Source organism: Maniola hyperantus, chromosome 15, assembly GCF_902806685.2.
Source record: "Maniola hyperantus chromosome 15, iAphHyp1.2, whole genome shotgun sequence".
In the NCBI taxonomy this organism is placed as follows: Eukaryota; Metazoa; Arthropoda; class Insecta; order Lepidoptera; family Nymphalidae; genus Maniola; species Maniola hyperantus.
Window position 1 is genome coordinate 2,429,642 of NC_048550.1, and position 25,467 is coordinate 2,455,108.

A 25,467-nucleotide genomic window follows, 5' to 3' on the forward strand; every position below is an offset into this window, starting at 1 on the left:
ATCAGTACGCTTAGTATACGATTTTGTCTCACCAAATGTTGCTAGAATTCGAGAGTCACAACACAATACCGTCAAAGTAAAATGGACCTTAAAAGCCACGAACTGAAGTCAAAAATTTAATGCCACTGATTTTAATTTCGCAACGTTTCCGCTTGGAGCGTTGGCTGCAGATGTGTATAGAAACTTGAGCTTTAAAACAAGGTACTTAAAATCCAGTTTACTATAATGCGGAAGTGTTTCTACACTCGAATACTATCAACGTTGGTGAGACATAAAATCTCTTACTAAGCGTACTGTTCTAATTTATAATTGCATGTGATAAAAGCTTCATCATCATCATGATCAACCCATCACCGGCTCACTACAGAGCACGGGTCTCCTCTCAGACTGAGAAGAGTTTTGGCCATAGTCTACCACGCTGGCCATGTGCGGATTGGTAGACTTCACACACCTTTGAGAACATTATGGAGAACTTTCAGGCATGCAGGTTTCCTCACGATGTTTTCCTTCACCGTTAAAGCAAGTGATATATTTAATTAATTACAACGCACATAACTCCGAAAAGTTAGAGGTGCGTGCCCGGGATCGAACCTCCGACCTCCGATTAGAAGGCGGACGTCCTAACCACTAGGCTATCACAGCTTTGACAAAAGCTTGGGTAGGTATAATAATTATAGATATCAAGCTAACAATCTCTCGTCCTCATTTCCGCCCGCGTCAAAGTCGGGTCAAGCTCGCCAGATATCTCGAGAGGGATGTCAAAAAAGTTTAACATCAGTCGTTGTAAGCTTCACAAAAAGTTGGAGTACTTAAGACTGAAATATTAAGGGTTCGAACTGTCAAAGTTTAGTCTTAATTAATTCAGTGATCTTCTTACAAATAAATAAATTGAAAAAATACGCACTGAATTGAGAAAGAACTTCCTCCTTTTTAGGGTTTCGTGTGCCAACGGGACCCTATTACTAAGCTTCCGCTGTCCGTCCGTCCGTCGGTCGGTCTGTATCTCGTGAAACGTTTATGTAGTGAGTTGAAATTATAGAATATGTAATTCTATTACGGTTCACGAGATGCAGCCCGCAGTCAGACGGACTGTGGAAGCTTATAGGGTCACGTCGAGTTGGCTCCCTTCGGGTCATAGTAAGTGAATTTTGCTCTCAGTATAATAAACTTAGTAGGTACGTAGATAGGTTTGGTAAACTAATTTGGTAAACAAGATAGATACCTACTAGACCTTTAATATAAATTGTTAACGTCTACCGGTAAAAAGCAAGCGCCAGAACCGCAGTCAATTATGTTCAACTTGGCAGCCCTATTATATATTCTGTGGCCCCACTAACTAAATTATAAGGTGGTGCGTGTAAAAGAACATCAAACACCAAAATAGACATTAAGTCTAAATATATAAAAGGAAAAGGTGACTGACTGATCTATGAACGCACAGCTCAAACCACTGGACGGATTAGGCTGAGATTTGACATGCAGATAGATATTATGACGTAGACATACGCGAAGAAAGAATTTTTGAAAATTCAACCCCTAAAGGGGTAAATGGGGGTTTGAAATTTGTGTAGTTCACGCGGGTGAAGTCGTGAACATAAGCTAGTTACTCTTTTTCACTAGTTTTTTCTTGTTGTGTGTGCAATAAAGTTTTCTATCTATATACTTATTATGTATATGATGCCTGCAACTTTGATTGTTTAGATTCTTAGGTATTTTAGGGTCAACTGATTAGCCGACTCTAAACATAAAACAAGGCAAGCTGTAAACTGAAACCGTGCTTAGAAAACGCTTAGTATAAGATTTTACGTCTCACCAACATTGCTAGAATTCGAGAGTCGAAACACAATAACGTCAAAGTAAAATGGACCTAAACAGCCATGAATTGAAGTCAAAAATTCATTCATCAAGGGTCATCTCCGTTTGGTCGGAACGACCAGACGGGGGGGGGGGGGGGGGGGGGGAGGGGGGTTCTTTGCCTCCTTACCCGGGCGCGTCGCTGGGCATCTCTGTGCCCAGGTGTTTTTCTAAAAGCCTTCTCGGCTAGGCCCTGCCATTCTTGGCTTTTGGGCCCTGGTGGTTGGATGTATCCGTCTTATTTCACCACGCAGCGGGTGGATCACCCACTTCGCCGCTGCGCGGTGATGTTGTAGGTCAAAAATTCAATGCCACTACATTTAATTTTGCAACGTTTCCACTTGGAGCGCTGGTTGTAGATGTGTAGAAAAACTTGAGCTTTAAAACAAGGCTGTTAAGATCCAGTTTATTATAACGCGGAATTGTTTCATTACTCGAATACTATCACAGTTGGTGAGACATAAGATCTCGTACTAAGCGTAGATCCTTGGGCACTCAGCTTTATATACCTACAGGTAGTGTTACAATACGATCTGATTAAACTACAGTAGGTACGGGTTGATACGTGAGCACAATGAATGATGAACATTATAAAGCTTTGTCTCCATTGGAGCAGCCGGCCGTGCGGCTTTCACTTGATAAGGAGCTCCGTAATCGTAACTGAAAGTATCGGATATCTATATATATAAAAGGAAAAGGTGACTGACTGACTGACTGACTGATCTATCAACGCACAACTCAAACTACTGGATGGACCGGGATGAAATTTGGCGTGCTATTATGATGTAGGCATTCGCCAAGAAAGGATTTTTCAAAACTCAACCCCTAAAGGGGTAAAATAGGGGTTTGAAGTTTGTATGAAAGTCTGTCAGTTTTGAAGTTGTCGAAATTGTCTATAAAGAAGTTTGTAGTTAATATTTTTGCTATTAGCAGTATGATATATTTTATTAAGCTCATAAATTATGTTTAAATCTCATAGTTACAGATCTATCCTAAGGGTGTAAAATAGGGGTTTAAAATTTGTGTAGTCCACGCGGACGAAGTCGCGGGCATAAGCTAGTCTGAAATAAAAATCTATCCGTAACCGTAATCGAATCCGATATAAATATTTCGAAGTAGATGATGCCCGCGACTTCGTTCGCGTGGATTTAGATTTTTAAAAATCCCGTGAGAACTCTTAGATTATCCGGGATAAAAAGTAGCCTATGTCCTTCCCCGGGATGCAAGCTATATCTGTACTAAATTTTGCCAAAATCGGTTGAACGGATGAGCCATGAAAGGCTAGCAGACAGACAGACACACTTCCGCATTTATATTATAGTAATATGCATTATTTTGAATAGGGGTGGAAATAAGACATACCTATTATGTATTTTACTTCTAAAATTTCTTAAAATTCTATAGAAAATTTGTCGTCTATAGGTACCTATTCCTTTAAAATTAAACTCGAATCCACACCTCGTATCGGTCTGAACACTTTGCTCCAAAAACTCCGTACGTAAGTACAAACTTTTTTTTTTTTCATTTATTTGGATCACCAACAGCTAATCATATACATCAAATACAAATTTAACAATACAGAAGTTCTAAGATAATATGACGAGCTAATTAAAAGTAATCACCGCATGCGAATGTGTCAGGTAATTTTACTACTAAAAAAGTTACTTAATTAAAAAATAATAATAATATAAATAAATAAACTCTAAACTAATAAACAAATGTAGGTAAGCAGTTCACATGGCATCAAGTAAATTACTATGGTAATTTACTTAATGCCATATGAACTGAATTCCGGAATTTAACCAGTGAGTCCGCGTGTATGTCTAGCACATTGAGCTTATTATAAAGTTGACTTATTCTAGGGATTGGCGAGTTAGCACCCATAACTGTTGAGCGTCGAGGAAAAGATAAAGAAGAATTTAAGGGTTTTCTAGGATATTTCGAAGGAACCCTTAATTTAAACTAGGCAGATTAACAACTTCAGAGTCACATTATTTACCTTTTGTGCACTCAGTACCCTGAACTACAGTATACCTATATTTCAAAGTTGGCGTATCCATGGAGACCCGCTTTGTTAACCGAGCTTTTGCAATCAGATTTCTTCTACGATTAGCATTCTTATTGCAGCCAGGTTGTTATCAAACGCATACTAATATGCACTTACTTGCTTGGCTGTGGGCCATAATCGAAATAATCAAACAAGTAGGTATAAGTAAATTTGACGACCTCCCTGGCGCAGTGGCAAGTGCTGTGGTCTTATTAGTGGGAGGTCCTGGGTTCGATTCCCGGCGGGGATTTGAAATTTATAATTTCTAAATTTCTGGTCTGGTCTGGTGGGAGGCTTCGGCCGTGGCTAGTTACCACCCTACCGGCAAAGCCGTGCCGCCAAGCGATTTAGCGTTCCGGTACGATGCCGTGTAGAAACCAAAGGGGTATGGGTTTAATAAAAACTGCCATATCCCTTCCAGGTGAGCCCGCTACCATCTTAGACTGCATCATCACTTACCACCAGGTGAGATTGCAGTCAAGGGCTAACTTGTATCTGAAAAATTTAATTGATGAGTTTAATTTGATGAAAAATTACTTTTCAAGTGACTGAATGATTGACTGACTAACTGACAGATCTATCTCAAACTACTGGACGGATTGGGCTAAAATTTGGCATGTAGGCTATTATAACGTAAATATCCGCTAAAAAACGATTTTTGAAAATTCAACCTCTAAAGGGGTAAAATAGGGGTTCGAAATTTAGCAGTAGTAGTAGTCCACGCGGACGAAGTCACGGGCATGATCTAGTCTAAATCTAAATATATAAAAGGAAAAGGTGACTGACTGACTGATCTATGAACGCACAGCTCTAACTACTGGACGGATCGGGCTGAAATTTAGCATGCAGATAGCTATTATGACGTATGCATCCGCTAAGAAAGGATTTTTGAAAATTCAACCCCTAAGGGGGTAAAATATGGGTTTGAAATTTGTGTAGTCCACGCGGTCGAAGTCGCGAGCATAAGCTAGTATACTATAAAAGGAAAAGCTGACTGACTGACTGATCTACCAATACACAGCTCAAACTACTGGATGGATCAGGCTGAATTTCGGCATGCAGATACAGCTGTTATAACGAAGTAGGCATCCGCCGCACCCGCTAAGAAAGGAGTTTCGAAAGTTCAACCCCTATGTTGTTGTCCACGTGGATGAAGTCGCGGGCATTAGCTAGTACATTATAACATGTAAGTAGGTATTATGATAAAAAGAAAAATTGAAATTTGTAGTCCCAGAAAAGGTGTATTAGTTCCAGTAGGTTCTAGTAAGTAGTAAGAAACTCTGAAATCTGATAGAGTCGTTCAAATATTGGTTTCCTCGCTCGTATATCTAAGGAAGACTCGCGGAAATGGGTAGGTTATGTATTTGATGTATTATGCAGTTTATTACGAAAAATTGAAATTTGTAGTCCCAGAAAACATGTATTAGTATAGTTACAGCAATAGTAAGTAGTAAGAAACTCCGAAATCTGATAGATTCGTTCAAATATTGGTTCCCACACTCGTATATCTAAGGAAGACTCGCGGAAATGGGTAGGTCACGTATTTGATGTATTATGCAGTTTATTACGAAAAATTTAAATTTGTAGTCCCAGAAAAGGTGTATTAGTATAGTTCCCGCAATAGTTAGTAGTAAGAAACTCTGAAATCTGATAGAGTCGTTCAAATATTGGTTCCCTCGCTCGTATATCTAAGGAAGACTCGCGGAAATGGGTAGGTCATGTATTTGATGTATTATGCAGTTTATTACGAAAAATTGAAATTTGTAGTCCCAGAAAACGTGTATTAGTATAGTTCCAGCATTAGTAAGTAGTAAGAAACTCTGAAATCTGATAGAGTCGTTCAAATATTGGTTCCCTCGCTCGTATATCTAAGGAAGACTCGCGGAAATGGGTAGGTCATGTATTTGATGTATTATGCAGTTTATTACGAAAAATTTAAATTTGTAGTCCCAGAAAAGGTGTATTAGTATAGTTCCCGCAATAGTTAGTAGTAAGAAACTCTGAAATCTGATAGAGTCGTTCAAATATTGGTTCCCTCGCTCGTATATCTAAGGAAGACTCGCGGAAATGGGTAGGTCATGTATTTGATGTATTATGCAGTTTATTACGAAAAATTGAAATTTGTAGTCCCAGAAAAGGTGTATTAGTATAGTTCCCGCAATAGTAAGTAGTAAGAAACTCTGAAATCTGATAGAGTCGTTCAAATATTGGTTCCCTCGCTCGTATATCTAAGGAAGACTCGCGGAAATGGGTAGGTCATGTATTTGATGTATTATGCAGTTTATTACGAAAAATTGAAATTTGTAGTCCCAGAAAAGGTGTATTAGTATAGTTCCCGCAATAGTAAGTAGTAAGAAACTCTGAAATCTGATAGAGTCGTTCAAATATTGGTTCCCTCGCTCGTATATCTAAGGAAGACTCGCGGAAATGGGTAGGTCATGTATTTGATGTATTATGCAGTTTATTACGAAAAATTGAAATTTGTAGTCCCAGAAAAGGTGTATTAGTATAGTTCCCGCAATAGTAAGTAGTAAGAAACTCTGAAATCTGATAGAGTCGTTCAAATATTGGTTCCCTCGCTAGTATATCTAAGGAAGACTCGCGGAAATGGGTAGGTCATGTATTATGCAGTTTATTATGTTGACTTGGAGGCGAGGAAATTCAATACGGACTCCAGTCGGTGCACGTTGCGAGACTAAATTAAATTTTCTCGTGTTTACTCGACTACAACACAAAGGACTACTGTAATTATAAAGAGTTAAGCCACATGAGTGGATGTACAGGGTAACCAGAACGCTGGCAAAAACTTAGCGTTAATGTGGCTAATTCCGTTTTACTCAAACTTTAAACTAAACTAAAATGACACGTCTAAATCTATTGCTATCCCTTTCATAATGTTGCTTGCGGAAAAGGATAGCACTAGATTTAGACCCGTTAATTTAGTTTAGTTTAGATATTGTGTACAAGAGAATCGGCCCCAATTGTTACACTATCTAAACAAAATCCAATACCAATAACCATTTGCCTCATTTTGTAGTTATAGTGATTAAGTATTTTTCAAACCCGCAATGCATAGCGTGCAAAACTGGGGTCAATGCCCCATCTACGACGTGGCCTACTTACGCAACGTTCGTTGAACTCTAGCGTCAGTCAGATGTGTTATTTGCAATATATCGTAAACTTTTACAAAATATAGGATTTTTATTTTATTTTTTCGCATTTTTTTATGTGGTACCATAATATTAGTAATCATCAGTATTATCACCTGTCTTCGTTTTTGTTAGCGTTCTGGTTACACCCTGTATATCTACTTGTGTGGTTAGTGTACTTACACTTTAAGACGTTATTTTTGTCATCAGACGTGGTCGACGACTGTTTCTACTGCAAATGGTGGTGCTATGCTTCGTGCCTCATGTGGCGCTGATCCTGCAGAACTGCTCCATCATGGCTCAGCTGTCACAGACCTTCGACTCCTCACTATATCTGGACAACGAGGTGGGTATAAGCAATAACTTCTGTCACCAGTAGGGCGATTGCCTAAAACCTGCATCAATCATTATTACAATCTCAATTGTTGTGATTGGCTGAATTTGTGCGAATCTTGTTGCAACAATGCATTGTAGCCAATAGTGAGCGAGCGTCAACCAATCAGAGGTGATTGCGATCGTGACCGTGTAGCTGTCATTCTCCCGCAATCGCGCAGCAGATTTTAGGGTTCCGCACCCGAAGGGAGCGAACGGGACACTAATACTAAACCGGCGCTGTCCGTCCGTCCGTCCGCCTGTCATTAGTGGGCTGTATCTCCTGAATACGGAATAGGTAGAAAGTTGAAATTTGTAGTCTGTATTTTTTTGCTAGCTATAACAACAAATAATAAAAAATTCAAAATGGGTACCAATCATTCCAAAAAAGTCTTATTTCTTGTACGATGGTACGGAATCCTTCACGTGTGAATCTGACTCGCACCTAACCGGGTTTTTAGGGTTCCGTACCTCAAAAGGAAAAACTGAACCCTTATAGGATCACTTTGTTGTCTGTCTGTCTGTCTGTCTGTCTGACAAGAAACCTACAGGGTACTTCCCGTTGACCTAGAATCATGAAATTTGGCAGGTAGGTAGATCTTATAGCTGACGTTTCGGAAAAAATCTGAAAACCGTGAATATTTTTTTGTGTAATCTAACCCTTCATTTATATACGTATATAAATGAAGGGTTAGATTACACAAAAAAATTAAATTGTGGTCATAAAATAATAATTAGTATTTTCAACTTTCGAATAACTATATCAAGTGGGGTATCATATAAAAGGTCTTCACCTGTACATTCTACAACAGATTTTTATTTATTTTTATGCATCATATTTTTTGAATTATTGTGCAAAATGTCGAAAAAATACGACTGTACGGAACCCTCATTGCGCGAGCCTGACTCGCACTTGGCCGGTTTTTAATATTTATCTCATTTATTAAAGTCTCCGATCAAAATCCATTTATCAACAATTAGCCAGTTCTTAATAAACTATCGTAGTCCAGCCCATAATAAAGATCGGCCTTGCGAAACGAATAAGAGAGTAGTAATCTTGCTTTATTAGCGGATGCCTACGTCATAATAGCTACCTGCATGCCAAATTTCAGCCCAATCCGTCCAGTAGTTTGAGCTGTGCGTTGATAGATCAGTCAGTCAGTCATTCCGTCAGTCAGTCAGTCACATTGTCGTTTTATATATTTAGAGACTAGCTGGCCTGGAACTTCGTCTGCGTGGACTACACAAATTTCAATCCCCTATTTTACCCCTTTAGGGGTTGAATTTTCAAAAATCCTTTCTTAACGGATGTCTACGTCATAATAGCTATCTGTACGTTAAATTTCCGGCCGATCCTGTACGTTGATAGATAAGTCAGTTAGTCAGTCAGCTTTTCCATTTATATATAATTAGATGATAACGCACTACTTATAAGTTTAAACGCTGAAAAAAAAATTTCTGTAAACTTTATTATCGTCATTGAGAAAAGCTCACAACATAAGATAGGTATGGCTGATACTTAATCTCCGGTAGAAATTGTTCCCATAAATAAGCTTCGCCCATAAAAACTTCAGAGTAAAAGGAGCTTGGTTAGTTATAAAAACAGAATACAAGATCTGTTTGCGGCATCAAGTTTCACGCGTAGGAGTAGATAAATAGCGCTCTTGATAATATCACACTTTTTGTGATACCTATTATCAAGAGCGATATTTATCCTTTGTTCACAAGGAATAAAAGTGAAAATCTGTCAAAATAGATAATCTGTATAGCACAGCGTGCAGCATGCGGTACACTGCCTACAAAACATGGAGGAAAAGCAACCAACCAAGCATCCAATACACGCAACACCACACAAATCTTCCTGTATATGATTAATTTCCACAAAGTAACGCTTGCTTCTATCCAATATCCAGCCTTTATACGTGTAGTAATTTTTGCGTGCAGTTTATGCGTGTTGATGCAATTAAATCGTTGCGAGCACGATAAAATACAGTCTGTTTAACTTAGTTAATGAACTAGTAGCATACATTTGCAACATAGTCTTCAGTACAGGTTCTTAAAAGACGCAATTCTGAAAATATTGCCATACGCAAAGCATATAGAAATCATACTTCTCACGGGATTTTTATAAAACTTAAATCTACACAAACAAAGTTGTTGATATCACCTAAATATTTAGACCAGTGGGTCACGTACTTTAGCAGAGGATATACTTGTGTGTACCTTCTGCCTCAAGGGTGCGTTGCTCTTAGCTGATCTGTGTGAGCGAGGAGCGTCTTAAGAGAATTCAATTATTCTAAAAACGTACGCCTGTCTATCTTTTGTACAAGCATACTTTTATTTTATGTTTAATGAAACATACCTTTCGTAAGCGTGTGTCAAGACAAGTGCTTGCAGAGTCTAATGTAGGTAGAAGATTGTTAGATTTTTACTGCCTCATCATCATAACGACCAACCCATCACTGGCTCACTACTGAGCACGGGTCTCCTCTTATAATGAAATACAAATTACAAAATAGGTACATAATTCGTACCAATTTTTTAGAAAATCTAAATCTACGCTAAGTTGCGTACATAAGCCAGTTTAGAAATCTGTGTTATAATAATACAAAAGGATACCCATTACCCACTTACTGACAATATTATGTCAATCGATGCGACTAGAAACTAGATTTTTTTAGTAAAGTTCTATTTATGAGGTCCACTAGAATTGACAATACATGTATAGCTATAGTACGCGACAGGCCGAGATGGCAATTGGGGAGGGAACGCCCCTCACAACCACACAGCCCCCACGCTAACCCGGTACGGGCGAGTACGAGTGACGTGCGGGTCACTCACGCCTCATACCTCGATTGCCATCTCAACCTGTCGCGGACTATACATAATATTTATTAATATATTTTTTTATGGGAAGAGTATTCCGAACCAATGATAAATTCGTTTGACTATTCAAAAGCCTTTTGTAAAAGCTTACATGAATAAAACGGACCATTCAAAAAGAATTTATCTTACTTTTATTCCGGGTTAAATGGATGGATACGAAGACTAGGTATTGGTCATGATAAAAAAATAAGCTGTTACCCTTTGAAAACTAAGGAAAGGAATTTAATAGGGTCATTTCTGTAGAAAATAACGTTACGTAAAGAGATTTTCCCTTTAGACACTTGTCCGACTGTAGACTATTAAGCTATGAATTATTTTCTCCCTCGAGAAACATACAATCGATATATTGTCGTTAGTTTGTACGTATAAGCCATTTTTTTTTAAATCTACATAATATATATTCGTCCTTTCTACTAACCAGCGATGATATGATTCTGTGTCAATAAAAGAGATAAAATATATAATAATAGTTGATATCTGACTGCTCTCTTGGCGGTCAAAACACTCGCGCTGTTTACGCCGGATTTATGGCTCGGACTACAAAGCATCCAAAATCTCACAGACTCATTGAAAAACGGAGCCGTACAGGCTAGGAAAGTCAAACTGTCACCTAACAATAAAAAAATGTTTTTGTTCCAGATACACTAAGGTATCTCTATATTCAAGCGACTGACGCGAATAATTACCATTTGCACACAGACACTCGTTCACAGCCCAGCGACAACACTATTCCAACTACACACTCGCTTCGCATTGCTCGTCAATTCGTTTCCCTTTTTAGCTCAAAACTCGTTTCTCTCTAATCGCCGGCGTTCGGATAAGCGCCTTAAAATGGTCGACATTAAAAATGAGCTCAAAGAAAGTCGCCATTAATTTAATTGTCGTTAAAAATCTCAGATATATTTCCCTCTCTGGAATTTTCTATTTTAGAAAATTACTTGAATTGCTTAACTTCAGGGTTAAGAAGTAAACACACGTTAAGTTCTAAATTGGATGAGACGCGAAGCTCGAGCAAGTAATTGACATTGGCAGCCTTTATATACTTTTAATATACATTTTTCAGGTAAAATACTATACTTAGATTAGCTAGGCTAAGGACTAAATCTACCGGAAATAAGGCGTGAAGAAATTCGTGCGTGGAATTACGGTTTAATCCTATTTTTTTTTCAGTTTTATTTAATTTTAGCGTTTAAACTATCGTGAGTGATTTCCATTATACATATATCACACACCGGCTTTACACACGTGTTTAGTCGACGACGTTAGCTCGACTAGTTTCACACATAGTGCAACGCAACGGATCGACGTAATTTTTTGCATGGGTATAGTTTGAAACCTGGGAAGGGACATAGGCTCCTTTTTATCCCGGAAAATCAAAGAGTTCCCACGGGATTTTTAAAACCCTAAATCCACGCGGACGAAGTCGCGGGCATCAGCTAGTAAAAAAATAATTTGTGCGGAAGTCTACTTGCAGTCTGTGTCTAGCTTAATAATAATGACTCTTGGCTGTTCGCAGCACAAAACTGGCAGGAATACAGAGCTCATATTATATTTTCCCCGTTCGTGCAACGTTAATTAGAATCCTGAACTTTTGTTGTTTAGAAGGTATAGGCACACGAGTAGATGTATACGTACAAGAGTCGTAATATAATGCTCAAACGTTTGGCTCGCTTAATTAATACGGGTTAATCAAAAGTCTAAACTTTTCTAATTAGTACGGAGTAGCACCGTTAACCAGGCTCCAAGATTACCCCTATTTAGAACCGGTTGTTACCGGGTATAAGTGGAGATATGGCCTAATTGATTGCGATTATTAAGCAACGATGGCCCAAGTCGGTAACTGAATGGATGACTGACTTAGGAGGTCCGAATTTGGGCTTTTCTTTTTGGAAAGGGGTCAGGACATTCAGCAATGAGAAATATAACCTAGTGACGCCTCTGCGTCCAAGACCGGGTATTAAACATGGGTAGGTATACTTACTTACTAATTATTTTCCGTCCGTTAATCAGTAGGTACCTCAGTACCCTTATTATAAATGCGAAAGTGTGTTGTTGGTTTGTCCTTCAATCACGTCGCAACGGTGCAACGGATTGATGTGATTTTTGTATGATTATAGTTAAAGACCTGGAGAGTGACATAGGCCACTTTTTATCCCGGAAAATCAAAGAGTTCCCACGGGATTTTTAAAAACCTAATTCCACGCGGACGAAGTCGCGAGCATCAGCTAGTTTTTAATAAGTTTGAGTATTTAATGATTTATAAATATAAAATAATAATTTATGTTAGACTTAGAAAGAATCGGTTCGTGGAGCTCTGAGTTACCTGGTAAAGCCAGGGTAAAGCGGATTACAGCAGAATAAGTTTGTTTTTCCTTTTAATACCTACTTTTAAACTAGACGAATTAATATAGAAATCAGTCACTTTTTAAGTTTTAAAATTATATATTTATAGACCTTAGCGTATTTTTAAATTTTTCAAAGATTTCAAAACTACCTGTTCGATACTGACTTTGCAAAAATGACTGGGGTACTGAAAACTGACCTCTAAATTAGAGGGGTAGGTACAGTTTAGGAACTGCCCGACCCATCCCATGTGTGGTCGACCGCAATGTTTCAGCCGCAAACGACTGAGCATGGTATTTAGTCTTCCGGAACGATGCTGCGTACAAATTGATAAGTAATTATTTGGGCTTATTAACTACTACCTGATTTTTACTTATATATTTACAAATATATAAATAATCTGTCGATAAAATTAACTTTCATATCGATTTGTCGCTTTATAGGACGCCAACATCGTAAACAGCTAACCGAATTTAATCGAATAAATACCGATATAAATTAATAGGCTTTCGCAGGATTATGATGAAACCAGGCTTTGATCAAAGTTCGACTTTCTGTTTGACTTTGATCAAAGACTGAATAAATTAATCAGTAGGTAATTGGAGGTCGCCCTTTCTCAATAATATCAAAAATTCTGTAGAAATTAATAGCCCTTATTAATGAAAAAAGCTATCTAGTGCGTATCAAAACAGAACACGCGGTTGGGTTCAGAATGCCTAAATGCCGGGCTAATTCACGTCGCTTGCACGTTCGTTTCAGTGTTGGGTTCCAACGCTGGCCCCAACACTGTTCGCCCAACGTGTGGATCGGGAAATTAGTACTAGCCCCAACGTTGGCAAAGCTAATTTCCCGATCCACACGTTGGGTGAACAGTGTTAAGGCCAGCGCTGGGCCAACGTGTGGAGCCAGCGTTAAAGAGGTTAAAGCAAACTAAGGAAAACTAAAGTACTTTACTAAGGCTATGAAACGTATCTTTAATTTCACGTATGGAATAATACCTACTTCGTATGTACTTCCTAAGAATTAGGATTCTTTCTGACACTTAGGTACTAGTATTTCTATGATTTTACGTTAGGCTTAGCTTAGCATTAGGCTAGCCTAGTCTAATACAGAGTGTAACCAGAACGCTAGGAAAAACTTAGCATTATTGTTATACTACCTAAACACAACCCAATACCAAGAACCATTTGCCTCATTTTGGAGTTTTAGTATTTTTCAAACCCGTAATGTAGGTATAGCGTGCAAAACTCGGGTCAATGCCCCGCCTACGACGTGGTATTGACTCCGAGTGGCCTACCTACGGAACGTTCGTTGACCTATAGCGTCAGTCAGATGTTTTATTTGCAATATATCGTGTACAAAATATAGCATTTTTTTTCGCGTTTTTTAACGTGGTACCTTTCATATCACTGATCATCAGTACTATCACCTGTCTTTGTTTTTGCCAGCATTCTGATTATACCCTGTATTTGACAGATGTCGTTTTCAGGATAAAGCCTTATCAAACCGAGAGTTTCCTTAGTCTAGTTCACTCTGCCTATATTCTCTGGTTATGCTACGGATATTGAGTGTAAGTGTGAGACCATTTTCCGGGACATTACACGCTCTAGTAATATGACATTTCTCGGTGACCAGTTCAGCTTAATTGGAGAACATTCGAGGCCGCCGAGTGATGTGGGTTGGAATCCAACGACATTGGAATTTTAGATGTGACATTTTCAGAACTTCACAGTTCAAATCAGTAAGTACCCTTGTTATAAATGCGAAAGTGTGTTTGTTTGTTGGTTCATTGGTTTATTGGTTTGTTGGTTTATTGGTTTGTCCTTTAATCACGTCACAATGGTGCAACGGATTGACGTGATTTTTTGCATGGGTATAGATAAAGACCTGGAGAGCGACATAGGCTACTTTTTATCACGGAAAATCAAAGAGTTCCCACGGGGTTTTCAAAAAACCTTATTCCACGTGGATGAAGTCGCGGGCATCAGCTAGTCCTATATACATCGTTCAAATTTGGCAATCGACAGGTCGTAATTTTAGCAAATGCACATTGAAATTGCAATGGGTAGTAAAATGGAACGTGCTGAATTCGACGAATAGAAATTTTAGTAGATCTAAAATTTACAAATTGTAATAGTAATGATTTTGTACCATTTTGTACGTTGGCGACTAGCCTCCAGGGGTAACTGACTAACATTTAAAGTAGCCATTCCCGAAAAACCTTTTTTTTTTTTAAAGAATATTAGCCATGTTAAATGACTAATATTCCCCTTTCCTCACCAACTAAGCTTCAAGCTTTTGCTAGGAGTAGGTACGACAATAGTGCAACGGGCGGGGTTTGAACCGTCGACCTTTCGGTTTTCAGTCCACTCCTTTACCTGTTGAGCTATTGAGAGACGCTTGACGCTTGAAAATTTTTTTTACTTAATATCATGTTCATAAAGTTCTTCTTTATGCTCTTGGGCATAGTGTTGTATGGCTATAGTGCCTGAGCCTATCCTCCTCTGTTCCTATGCTTTCTTAGTATTTTATTCGTGTAAGCTGAGACCGCAGCCTGTGGGTAAGCGTATACCACTTAACCTTTATTACGTAGTACGCTAGCCTTAGGTATATCAATAAATCGCCCATTGCGCAGGCATAAGGTCACCTAACAAGACGTCAAATATGTAGACCGATATATCCCCCACTGCGCTAGTTCAAGCTCGGAGAAGAGTTTATTTTCTCAAAAAGAACAAAAATTCACTTACAATCTAAATATAAATATAAAATAAGTATAGAAGAAAGCAATTAAAGTGAAAAGTAAAATGTTTGAATTAACTTAAACCCGTTTAAATACCTATACTGGATTCTATAATTTATGCTAAACATCTTATCTTGTTTTACTGCCTTCTTGAACAATCAATTATTTTCTTGACTTAATTATCTAAATATATAAAAGGAAAAGGTGACTGACTGACTGACTGACTGACTGACTGACTGACTGACTGACTGACTGACTGACTGACTGATCTATCAACGCACAGCTTAAACTACTGGACGGATCGGGCTGAAATTTGGCATGCAGATAGCTATTATGACGTAGGCGTCCGCTAAGAAAGGATTTTGGAAAATTCAACCCCTAAGGGGGTGAAATAGGTGTTTGAAATTTGTGTAGTCCACGCGGACGAAGTCGCGAGCATAAGCTAGTGTAAACTATTTGAATAGTCACATGGTTTTATTTTATTAAGTAGTTCGCCTAGGGCGCCGATTTTGATCGGGCGTCGTCAGTCGACGACTACATAAGGGTGTCAAAGTACACCATTACTCGCTTAAAAGGAATATGATGCCTTTATTAGAATAAATTGAACAGTGTAACACTTGTTGCAGGTAAACAGAACGCTGTCCCTGGGAGAGATGGTCCTCGCGATAGAAGACGAACGCGTGTACGTCTCGCGGTATCTCTTCGCCGACATGTCCACAGATGACCTCAACGTGTAAGTGGGCTTTTTTGAATAGAAATAGCGAGCAAACGAGCAGGCGGTTCAACTGATGTTAAGTGATTACCGCCGCCCATGAACATTTGCAGCACCAGAAGAACTGCCTTATCTTCAAATAAGAGTGAATAGGTATCTTGTAGGCTCCATCATCATTTGACAAGAGGTGATGAGTGGAGATGATGAGGAGTTGCGAGAGTGGCTCAACGCAGGTACAGTATGGACAACCCTCCACCTTCCATAGCCCCTTCAAACTCTCGGTTAAATGGGACGAATAGCAGGAGAGCCGCCCGGTACTTGCTCTGGGCGTGTTTTCCGGGGACGGGACGCTTTCTTGACTCCCTACAAGTTGTTTATCTAGACCTTGTCCCTATGTCTTTCTACCCTTTCTGGGGCAGATGTGCACGATAACCGAGAGTCCGGACCCTTTCTCTCTCTCAAGCATCCACTTGTCCGTGATCCTGGTGCCAAGCTGTTCCCCCTCTTGTGCCATTGGTGCGCGAACTCCCGCAGCTTACTGAAGCTTTCCGCCGAGTACAGTTATATGGACAGTTGGTACTATAAACAGAACGCTGTCCCTGGGAGAGATGGTCCTCGCGATAGAAGACGAACGCGTGTACGTCTCGCGGTATCTCTTCGCCGACATGTCCACAGATGACCTCAACGTGTAAGTGGGCTTGAAAATAAGTGTGAATAAGTATTTATTTATTTATTTATTTATTTAATTTATTTTTTGCAATCAACAGCGATATATACAATATAATTTTACATAATAACAGACTGAAAATAAGGCCAAATAGGATTACAATTTTTTACAGATTACTTAAATAGATATTAAATATAAATTTATAACAGTACGTTTGATAATTTAAACAAGCTTTACAATAATATAATAATATGAAAATATAAAAGTCAATTAACTAGTAAAAATACCTAGTAGGTGATTCACAACATATTATGTATGTGTGTGTGTATGTGTGAGTGTATGTGTGTCTGTGTGTGTGTGGGTGTGTGTTTGTGTGTGGGAGAGAGAGTATGCGTGAGTGCGTGCTTGTGGGTTATGATATTATGCAGATTTATGTACTATTATAGATAGTAGTATAATTATTATCAGTTACATATTATTAGTATCTTGTAGGCTCCATCATCACTTGACAGGTGATGATGAGAAGAGATGATAAGTTGCGAGAGTTCTGCGCAGGTACAGTGTGGGCAATGGTACAAACCAGGACGCTGTCCCTAGGAGAGATGATCCTCGCGATAGAAGAGGTATGAATGTCATACACGGGAAGGAAAAGTCTGCTTGTAGTAATAAAGAAAAGGTACACTTGTATAACAAACAAAAGCTGACCTTGACCAAAAATAATCTCTTCCAGATTACCCATAGACTGAAGGAAGTATAACAAACTGACATGGTCGGATATTACTAGGTCATTTTCTCTTCGTAAAAAAGAAAAAGTTACTCATTGTCACTCTTCGATTTGGATAATGCTATAAACTCAAACTTTAGGAAATTCATACACGGAAAGGAAAAGTCTGCTTGTAGTAATAAAGAAAAGGTACACTTGTATAACAAACAAAAGGTGACCTTGACCAAAAGTAATCTCTTCCAGGCGGGGCCCATATACTGAAAAAAGAATAACAAACTGACATAACCCCAGGTGGTCGAATATTTTTAGGATCCCTTTTCTTCGTAAACAAAAAAAGGTTGCTCATTGTTATACTCTCATCTCCGGGATAAATACTATAAAACCCCGCATTTTAGACATTTCCTACAGGAGAACATAAAAATAAAATCGACTAAATACGTGGCAGACTTGCACATCGATGGTTCTGTGGAAGGGCACGTTTTTAAAATAGTTATTCTTATACAGATTTTAAGAGTTTTCGAATATCGCTGTGAGAGACAGACGGACAGACAGGCACACATGAACGAGATTCCAAAGATTTAAATCGATTAGATCTTCGCGTGATTTTATTAGTATCCCGTATTTTATTTTTATATTTTTCCACCTATGATAAAATTTATAGTTTTGAACTAACGACGAGTGGTGAGTACCGTGGTCTTATAAATGGGAATGTCCCGGGGTCTATACCAGGTAGCAAAGAGATTTCAACCTCAAGAGTACGCATATATACAAAGTTTTGCATGAAAACAAAATCGTAAAATGTTGGCGGGGGACAACCCACCACCTCCCATGGCCCCACCAACCTCGCGGTTATATGGGCCGAAACGCGGGAGGGCGCCCGTTCGGTACTTGCTCGGTGGCTCTTTCCCGGGGCGCCTTCTTGACTCCCTACAAATTCTTTCTTTCCTGTCCTTGTCCCTAATTGGTCTTTCTCCCCTTTCTGGGGCAGACGTACACAACACGCAGATCCCCGCGTGCCCCGCGGTCCGGATCCTTCCTCAAACACCCACTGGTCCACGATCACGGCCCGAGCTGTTCCGCCTCTTATGCCAGTTGGCGGGGGACAGGGGAGAATGCTTTGTTGTGATTGGTGGACTCAAAAGTCACGTAATCAAGACAATGTGCGGAATGAGGGCACCGAACGGGCGTCGGGCGACTTTTATGCTAAGCAACTGCCTAAGCTTGGCGATCAGGGGTGTCCGGCTATTAGGCGTCTATAGGTCTGTGCCAGGTAAGGGGGAATTTAGGAGTTGTTTCTGGTCTGGTCCGGGATGCTTTGGTCGTGGCTAGCCACTCTGCAGGCTAAGCTGTGATGCCAATAATAAATCGGTCATTCTAATCCAACAATCGTATTATCGTTCATTAGATATCAGTAGGATTCGATCAGCCGTAATCCCCAGATGATTTAGATTGATTGGACAATCCTAAGACTGAATGGATGTGTTGAATTACAAATTGAACTGGATAAATCAATTGGATAATTATGTATGGGGCTACACACCACTAATTTTTAGGGTTCCGTGCCAGAAAGATGCTAAAAGGACTCCGTCTCCGTCCGTCCGCCTGTACCGTTGTATGTTAGCGAACTTTATCTCATGAACTATAATAGGTAGAGTGTTGAAATTTTGTCTGTCTGTCAAGAAGCTTAGAGGGTACTTCCTGTTGATCTAGAATCATGAAATTTGGCAGGTAGGTAGGACTTATAGCACACGTAAGGGAAAAAACTTATTTACTAAAAACATTCAACAGTATTTAGACCAAACCCCACTTAAAATTTAGCTGTCGACCCCTGGTTTAAACTATCGTTAGTGATAGTGAGTATCAATGTGAGATGTTAACTAAGGCTACTGAACGGCTTAAATGGAGAGATAAACGTGGTTCCTTTATTTTGGATAGTGTTTATTAAAGACAAGATTTTCCCTAAACCTTCGTCTGCGTGGATTTAGAACCTTTGTTTTCCCGGAATTAAAGACTTTATTGGCTCTATACTTAGGTACCACAATGTACGTAACATACCGCCAGTAGCTACCATCTTCTCACGCGCTTCCCCACTAATTAATTATTATTATACTTTTTTACTACTTGATGAACGGCCACAGTTTCACTCGAGTGGAATTTTTGAAAATTTCCAAAAATCCTGAAACCCTTATATTTTATACTAGGTGATGCCCGCGACTTCGTCCGCGTGAGTTTCGGTTTTTGGAAATTTCTTTGGTTTTCCGGGATAAAAAGTCTATGCCTATGTCCTTCCCAGGATGGAGAAGCTACGAGTATATCTGTACTAAATTTCGGTAATAAATTAAATTATTTTTAATTTTTAGTGTGCAAACATGGTTAGGTATTGCAGTCGGTTTTTTTTTAAATTTTATGTATATGGTATTCGTCCCCTTGTAAAATGCAAATTGTAAGAGTTACTCCCTGTTTGATTAATTTCGAATTCAGGTTCCTAGGATTTTTGAATCTGCAAAAAAGGAGAACACAGTCCGAGGGATTTTCGCTTTTACAAACTGACTAGCTTATGCCCGCGACTTCGTCCGCGTGTAATACAAAAACTTCAAACGTCTATTTTACCCCTTAATCTTCAAAAATCCTTTCTTAGTTACAACGAACATTTGTAAATTAAATACCTATGTTGTAAATCTTCTACCAGAATCAGTCTATTTAATGGTGGAAATTGAATGAAAACCCCTATAGTTGTTTACAGTCAGACACACTTGATGGAAGGGCTTTGTTTTCTATAATAAAAAAAATATATGTAGCATTGATTTGGATGAGCCAAACAGATAAAACAATAAGCTGGGGGATATCCTAAGCGGCATTCATCTTCAATTAGTTTTAATTAAAGTTTTGTGTAGAATCGAATTACCATCACCGGATTAAGAGCTTTAGTCACCCTCAAGTTAAGCTGTTGGGGCTTAAGCGAATTGTTACCCAATTTCGAAGTAACAAGACTTCTCCGTTGTAAATTGGAATTTGCAGTCCCAGCTTTCAGCAAATACAATTTTTCAGAGTTAGTATGAGATATTACATCTCGCTGACGTAAATAAAATTCGAGCATCGAAAAACTTTGACATCAAAGAGAATTTCAAAGTAACAAGGCTTCTCGGTTGTAAACTGGAATTTGCAATCCCTGCTTTCAGCAAATTTACAAATTTTCAGGGTTAGTATGAGATTATACGTCTCGCTAATGTTGCTGAAATTCGAGATTCGAAATATTTTAATCGACGTCTGAAAGATGACTTCAAAATGTTCTTTGTAAATTCAATAAATTGCTTTTGGAAAAATGGTATTACAATGTTATATAATATTAATTAATGTAATAATTATATCTTTAGTTAATAGAATTGCAGATATTGGGGCCGATTCTCTAGTACACAATCTCTAAACTAAACTAAAATGACACATCTAAATCTATTGCTATCCCTGTCATAATGCTGCTTGCGGAAAAGGATAGCACTAGATTTAAACCTGTGAGTTTAGTTTAGTTTAGAGATTGAGTACAAGAGAATCGGCCGGGAATCATTTTAAATTACTTGTAGAATTACTTTAATTTTTTTAATTTTGTTGTTCTATTTCTATTTATATCAGTACCCTTTTCAAATCAAAACTTTTTTGGACAACAAAAAAGACCAACAAAGGACTTCCATTTATTTTTACTCCAACGTTCTCGCGTTTCGACGCTTGAAATCTATCAATGTTGGCGAGATGTAATATCTCATACTATCCCTACAGCTTTCAACAAATATACAATTCTGTACAAATGGAAATGGAAAATGTACCTATTCACATTAAGTGTTTTTCCCGTTTGGTCAATTTAAGAAAATGATCTTTTCTAATACAGAATTCTCTTTTATAGGGAAATAGGTGATCCGTTTAAAATTGGCACAGCAGGAAAACTGTTAGCAATCAATGAGGAACTTTTCATGGGATTCTTTAAAAGCCTTATAGATTCAGAATCGAGTTCAAGATACGCGAGTTTGTACCAACGTACAAACTTCTGTCTGTACAAACTTGCGATGCGACGACGTATTCCCGTTCAGTCGGTGTCCACACCTCTCTGTGTGCCAATTGTGCTGTTACGCTGTGTGTATTCTTCTTGATGCGTCTTAACGCAAGTAGTAGGATACGTGTAGTGCGGTCCATGGTTCACAAGAAATTGATGTTCAGAGTTTTCTCGTACGATGCGGTAAGCGATGAAATGTTTGCGTTGCGTCAAAGCATGCAGCATCGTTTTTGCGATGCGATGTTGCACCGCATTGTTGTGGCCGCACCATATGACTGAGTGCGTTGCGGCGCCGCACCGTTGTGGATTAAAGTATTGGGTGCCACACGGGCACTGCGTTGCCGCTCTGGCAAAAAGTGGCGTTGCGATTCACCATCGCTCCCCGCCTCATCTTTCTGGTCACAAGTCCGTTGCACGTGCTTTGGGGCGTCGCACGACGTCGTAACGCATCGTGTGCCGATTTCTATGTAGGATGACGCAACCGTACCGTTCAGGCGCCGCATCGCCAACACATACGCATCGTGTGGCTTCACTCTTACGTTCTCTGAGCTCTCCAAGGCACGGACGATCTCCAAGACAATAAGACAAATTCGGATCCATACTATAACGTGACTAATGTTAAGGGGCATGACCCTCAGCAATGAGGAATAGGTACTACCACAAAAGATATAATTACTACGCCGAGAGAGATAAGAAAAACAACTTATGTAACAATCAGCTAAACCATATTTAACATTTCAATCTAAACTAGCGGCACGCTATGATGGCCGGTTTGACGTTTGTCCGCTCATGAAGTTCCGTATTAATTGATAACGACTTTGAAGGAAATAATTGTATTACTTTATTGACGATAGTGATGTGCAGAGATTCATAAATTTTATCGAATGTAGTTTTAGGTTTAGGACTCAAAATTTATTTATTAAATTGATTTCTTAAATGTATACAAGTGTAGAAAAATCAGTTTGCACCATTTAAGGGGTGAATGTACTTGTGAATATGAACAATTTTCACTATGTGGACAAACCTCTGAAATCGCAAAAAAATATCAATAAATTTTTAAAAATGGAATCTAATACGATCGTCACATAGGATCGCTGGCTAGCACAACTACTACCTCCGGCAAACTCGCGTCAATGCTCAATGCAAAACAAAGCAGTTTCGAATTGACGTTGCTTCGAAAAGTATAAACTGTCAGTGCAATGCGATTGTGATATAGTTTTGACCTGGCTTTGGATTTCAAATATTGATACTGCATTACTGTTGACCCTTGCTCGTTAATTTGGACTCTGTTCAAGCCCTTTGTTGTGGATTTCGTCGATATGACCGAACGTACGCAGAGAACTGTTCTAAATAGTCAGACACGTGAGTTCCTAATACGCCTTCGTAACTATTTCGATCGTGAAGCTCAAAATGGAGGGCCAATTTTACCTATAACGTCAGTGGTTGAACGCGTAGCTGATGCGCTTAATATTGGACAACGAACTGTTAGACGGATAACTAAAAAAAATATGGCGAGACTGGCACAGAAGAAAATAAACTTCACACACCAAAAAAGAGAAAACGAGCAAAACCAGTCGTAGGCATCGATAGCTTTGATGCCGATGCTATCCGAAGACATGTTTACGGCTACTATTTACAGAAGGAGTATCCAACAAGAAAAAAGTTGGTGCATTCACTGAAGGAAGCTGGATTATTCTTCGGTGGGGAAAGTTCTTTAACGAAGATTTTGAAGACCATTGGATTTCGATACAAAAAATGTAACAAACGCAAAATATTGATGGAAAGATTTGATATAGCGATGGCAAGGTATACTTTTTTACGGCAAGTGAAAGAAATCAAAAATTGGCAAAATGTTGTGTTCTTGGATGAAACATGGCTTAATGCTAACCATACTGTAGGCCGTTCTTGGAACGATGACACAGCAGCATCTACTTCCAAAGTTCCTGTAGGAAAAGGATCGCGACTTATAATTTGTCACGCCGGAACCATCAACGGGTTTGTCGAAGGTTCTCTCATGGCTTTTGCGTCAAAAACCACTGGAGACTATCATGAAGACATGAATGGAGAAAAGTTTACTGAATGGTTTACCTCAATGTTGTGTAGCCTCCCTGAACCATCTATTATAATTATGGACAACGCCCCATACCACTCGATGCAAATTGACAAGCCACCTGCCCAATCCCAAAAGAAAGCTGATATCGTCGCATGGCTTCGTAAAAATGGCGTAGATGCAAACATGAATATGTTAAAAGCGGAATTAGTACGTCTTTTAAAAGAAAACAAACCAACCAAGATCCGATACGTCATTGACGAAATAGCATTAGAACATGGGCACAGAGTTATACGGTTACCGCCTTACCATTGTGAGTATAATGCGATTGAGTTGGTGTGGGCTCAAATTAAGGGATATGCTGCAAGACACAATACAGAACCCCCATTTACCACAAAAAAAATGCTAAAATTATTAGAAGAAGCTTGTGAACATGTGACTAAAGGAGACTGGGAAAAGGTTGTGAATAGAACTGTTAAATTAATAAGGGAAGATTATGAAAGAGATGTGAAAATAGATAATATTATAGAAAACGAACATATAATTATTAATGTATGTGATGATAGCAGTGACGACAGTGAAAATAGTAGTATGGACGAATCTGATTAATTATGGCCTTTTGTGGCACCTTTTTCGGTATCTTTTGTATTCATATGTTTCTTGTGTGCATATAAAGTATGTATATTCATTTTCGTTCAAATATTCAGTTCGTTCAAATAAATTAAATAAACATATACATTTTTGTTTTATTAAACCTATTTAATCAGGTACAAAAACAAAACTTAATTGTTTTTTGTTCGAGAATAAATTGACATTCCACATCACTATTGTAATGTGTCAAACCGGCCATCATAGCGTGCCGCTAGTGTAATGAAATTGATTCCCTAAATATCTTCATTGATTGATAAGAGAGCTACACTAGCGGCACGCTATGATGGCCGGTTTGACACATTACAATAGTGATGTGGAATGTCAATTTATTCTCGAACAAAAAACAATTAAGTTTTGTTTTTGTACCTGATTAAATAGGTTTAATAAAACAAAAATGTATATGTTTATTAATTTATTTGAACGAACTGAATATTTGAACGAAAATGAATATACATACTTTATATGCACACAAGAAACATATGAATACAAAAGATACCGAAAAAGGTGCCACAAAAGGCCATAATTAATCAGATTCGTCCATACTACTATTTTCACTGTCGTCACTGCTATCATCACATACATTAATAATTATATGTTCGTTTTCTATAATATTATCTATTTTCACATCTCTTTCATAATCTTCCCTTATTAATTTAACAGTTCTATTCACAACCTTTTCCCAGTCTCCTTTAGTCACATGTTCACAAGCTTCTTCTAATAATTTTAGCATTTTTTTTGTGGTAAATGGGGGTTCTGTATTGTGTCTTGCAGCATATCCCTTAATTTGAGCCCACACCAACTCAATCGCATTATACTCACAATGGTAAGGCGGTAACCGTATAACTCTGTGCCCATGTTCTAATGCTATTTCGTCAATGACGTATCGGATCTTGGTTGGTTTGTTTTCTTTTAAAAGACGTACTAATTCCGCTTTTAACATATTCATGTTTGCATCTACGCCATTTTTACGAAGCCATGCGACGATATCAGCTTTCTTTTGGGATTGGGCAGGTGGCTTGTCAATTTGCATCGAGTGGTATGGGGCGTTGTCCATAATTATAATAGATGGTTCAGGGAGGCTACACAACATTGAGGTAAACCATTCAGTAAACTTTTCTCCATTCATGTCTTCATGATAGTCTCCAGTGGTTTTTGACGCAAAAGCCATGAGAGAACCTTCGACAAACCCGTTGATGGTTCCGGCGTGACAAATTATAAGTCGCGATCCTT

The 25,467-nt window shown here is 38.7% G+C and overlaps 2 protein-coding genes across 4 annotated transcripts in view; both read left to right on the top strand.

The window, feature by feature from the left end:
• The window catches only part of LOC138403332 (uncharacterized), a 71,798-nt gene extending 55,263 nt beyond the window's left edge, over positions 1-16,535 (top strand). Inside the window, exons 3-5 of the mRNA XM_069503469.1 lie at positions 7,261-7,396; positions 16,018-16,124; positions 16,523-16,535. Coding sequence (XP_069359570.1) covers positions 7,261-7,396; positions 16,018-16,124; positions 16,523-16,535 — 256 coding nt within the window. The remainder of the gene's footprint in view (positions 1-7,260; positions 7,397-16,017; positions 16,125-16,522) is intronic.
• Positions 16,536-16,691: 156 nt separating this feature from the next.
• The window catches only part of LOC117989247 (atrial natriuretic peptide receptor 2-like), a 37,724-nt gene continuing 28,948 nt past the window's right edge, over positions 16,692-25,467 (top strand). The window contains exon 1 of one of the 3 annotated variants that reach the window (XM_069503563.1): positions 16,692-16,791. In XM_069503563.1, the coding sequence (XP_069359664.1) occupies positions 16,712-16,791 (80 nt within the window). In that variant the 5' untranslated portion in view covers positions 16,692-16,711. The remainder of the gene's footprint in view (positions 16,792-25,467) is intronic. The other 2 variants (XM_069503565.1, XM_069503564.1) reach the window with 2 other exon arrangements.